This window comes from Myotis davidii, unplaced genomic scaffold, assembly GCF_000327345.1.
Source record: "Myotis davidii unplaced genomic scaffold, ASM32734v1 scaffold394, whole genome shotgun sequence".
In the NCBI taxonomy this organism is placed as follows: Eukaryota; Metazoa; Chordata; class Mammalia; order Chiroptera; family Vespertilionidae; genus Myotis; species Myotis davidii.
Window position 1 is genome coordinate 3,802,281 of NW_006287548.1, and position 1,102 is coordinate 3,803,382.

At 66.2% G+C, this 1,102-nt stretch overlaps 1 protein-coding gene across 1 annotated transcript in view; it reads right to left on the bottom strand.

The window, feature by feature from the left end:
• Positions 1-1,096, bottom strand: part of FZD5 (frizzled class receptor 5) — a 3,880-nt gene extending 2,784 nt beyond the window's left edge. Inside the window, exon 1 of the mRNA XM_006759456.2 lies at positions 6-1,096. Coding sequence (XP_006759519.2) covers positions 6-1,010 — 1,005 coding nt within the window. The 5' untranslated portion in view covers positions 1,011-1,096. The remainder of the gene's footprint in view (positions 1-5) is intronic.
• Positions 1,097-1,102: the final 6 nt, after the last annotated feature.

The following is a 1,102-nucleotide window of genomic DNA, read 5'->3' on the forward strand; positions in this document are numbered from 1 at the left end:
AGCACGAAGCCGCGCAGCGAATTCAGGTTCTGGTTGCCCACATAGCAGATGCCGGCCACCGGATCCCCATCCACGGAGCTCAGGGCCAGTGCCGTGATGGACTTGACGCTGGGGATGAGCCACGCGGCCAGGTGGAAGTACTGCGCATAGCCGGCGATGGCCTCGTTGCCCCACTTCATGCCGGCTGCCAGGAACCAGGTGAGCGACAGGATGACCCACCAGATGGAGCTGGCCATGCCGAAGAAGTAGACCAGCAGGAAGACTACCGTGCAGAGCGCGGGGCCCGTGGTCTCGTAGTGAATGTGGCTGTGCTCGCGGCTGCAGGCGACGCTGGCATGGCCCACTACGAGGCGCACCAGGAAGCCCAAAGACACGCACAAGTAGCAAGCGGACAGGAAGATGATGGGGCGCTCAGGGTAGCGGAAGCGTTCCATGTCTATCAGGAAGGTAGCCACGGTGGTGGAGGTGGAGATGAAGCACAGCACGGACCACAGGCCGATCCAGAAGGTGGCGAACGTGCGCTCGTCGGGGCTGAAGGAGGGCTGGTAGCAGGGCACCGCGCAGTTGGGTACCTGGCCCGTCCGCACCTTGTTGTACAGCGGGTGCGACTCCTTCAGAATGGGCACGAAGGGTTCCCGGCACTTGCACACCGACGGGCCCCCGGCGGCGCACTCACCTCCCGAGGAGGGGGCCCCCGGCAGGCCTGGGAGGGTGGGCTTGGCCGGGAGGAGCCTAGGAGGCGCCGTGGTGGCCTCGCTGCGATTGTAATCCATGCACAGGACCTCGGCGTCGCGCCCCAGCACGGGGAGGCGGTCGCAGCTCATGCGCTCGGGCCACGCGAGCAGGCAGATGGGCGTGTACATGGAGCACAGGAAGAAGAGCAGGTCCGGAGAGCAGTGGATCTCCACCAGCGGCCAGAACTGGTGCACCTCCAGGCCCGCCTCCTCCTGGGTGTCGTGGTTGAACTGGTTGGGCATGTGCGTCAGGTTGTAGCCGATGCCGCGGCACATGGGCACCGTGATTTTCTGGCACACCGGGGCCTTCGAGGCGGCCACCGCTCGGCCTGCCAGCTGCGCCAGCAGCAGCAGCAGCAGCGAGGGCG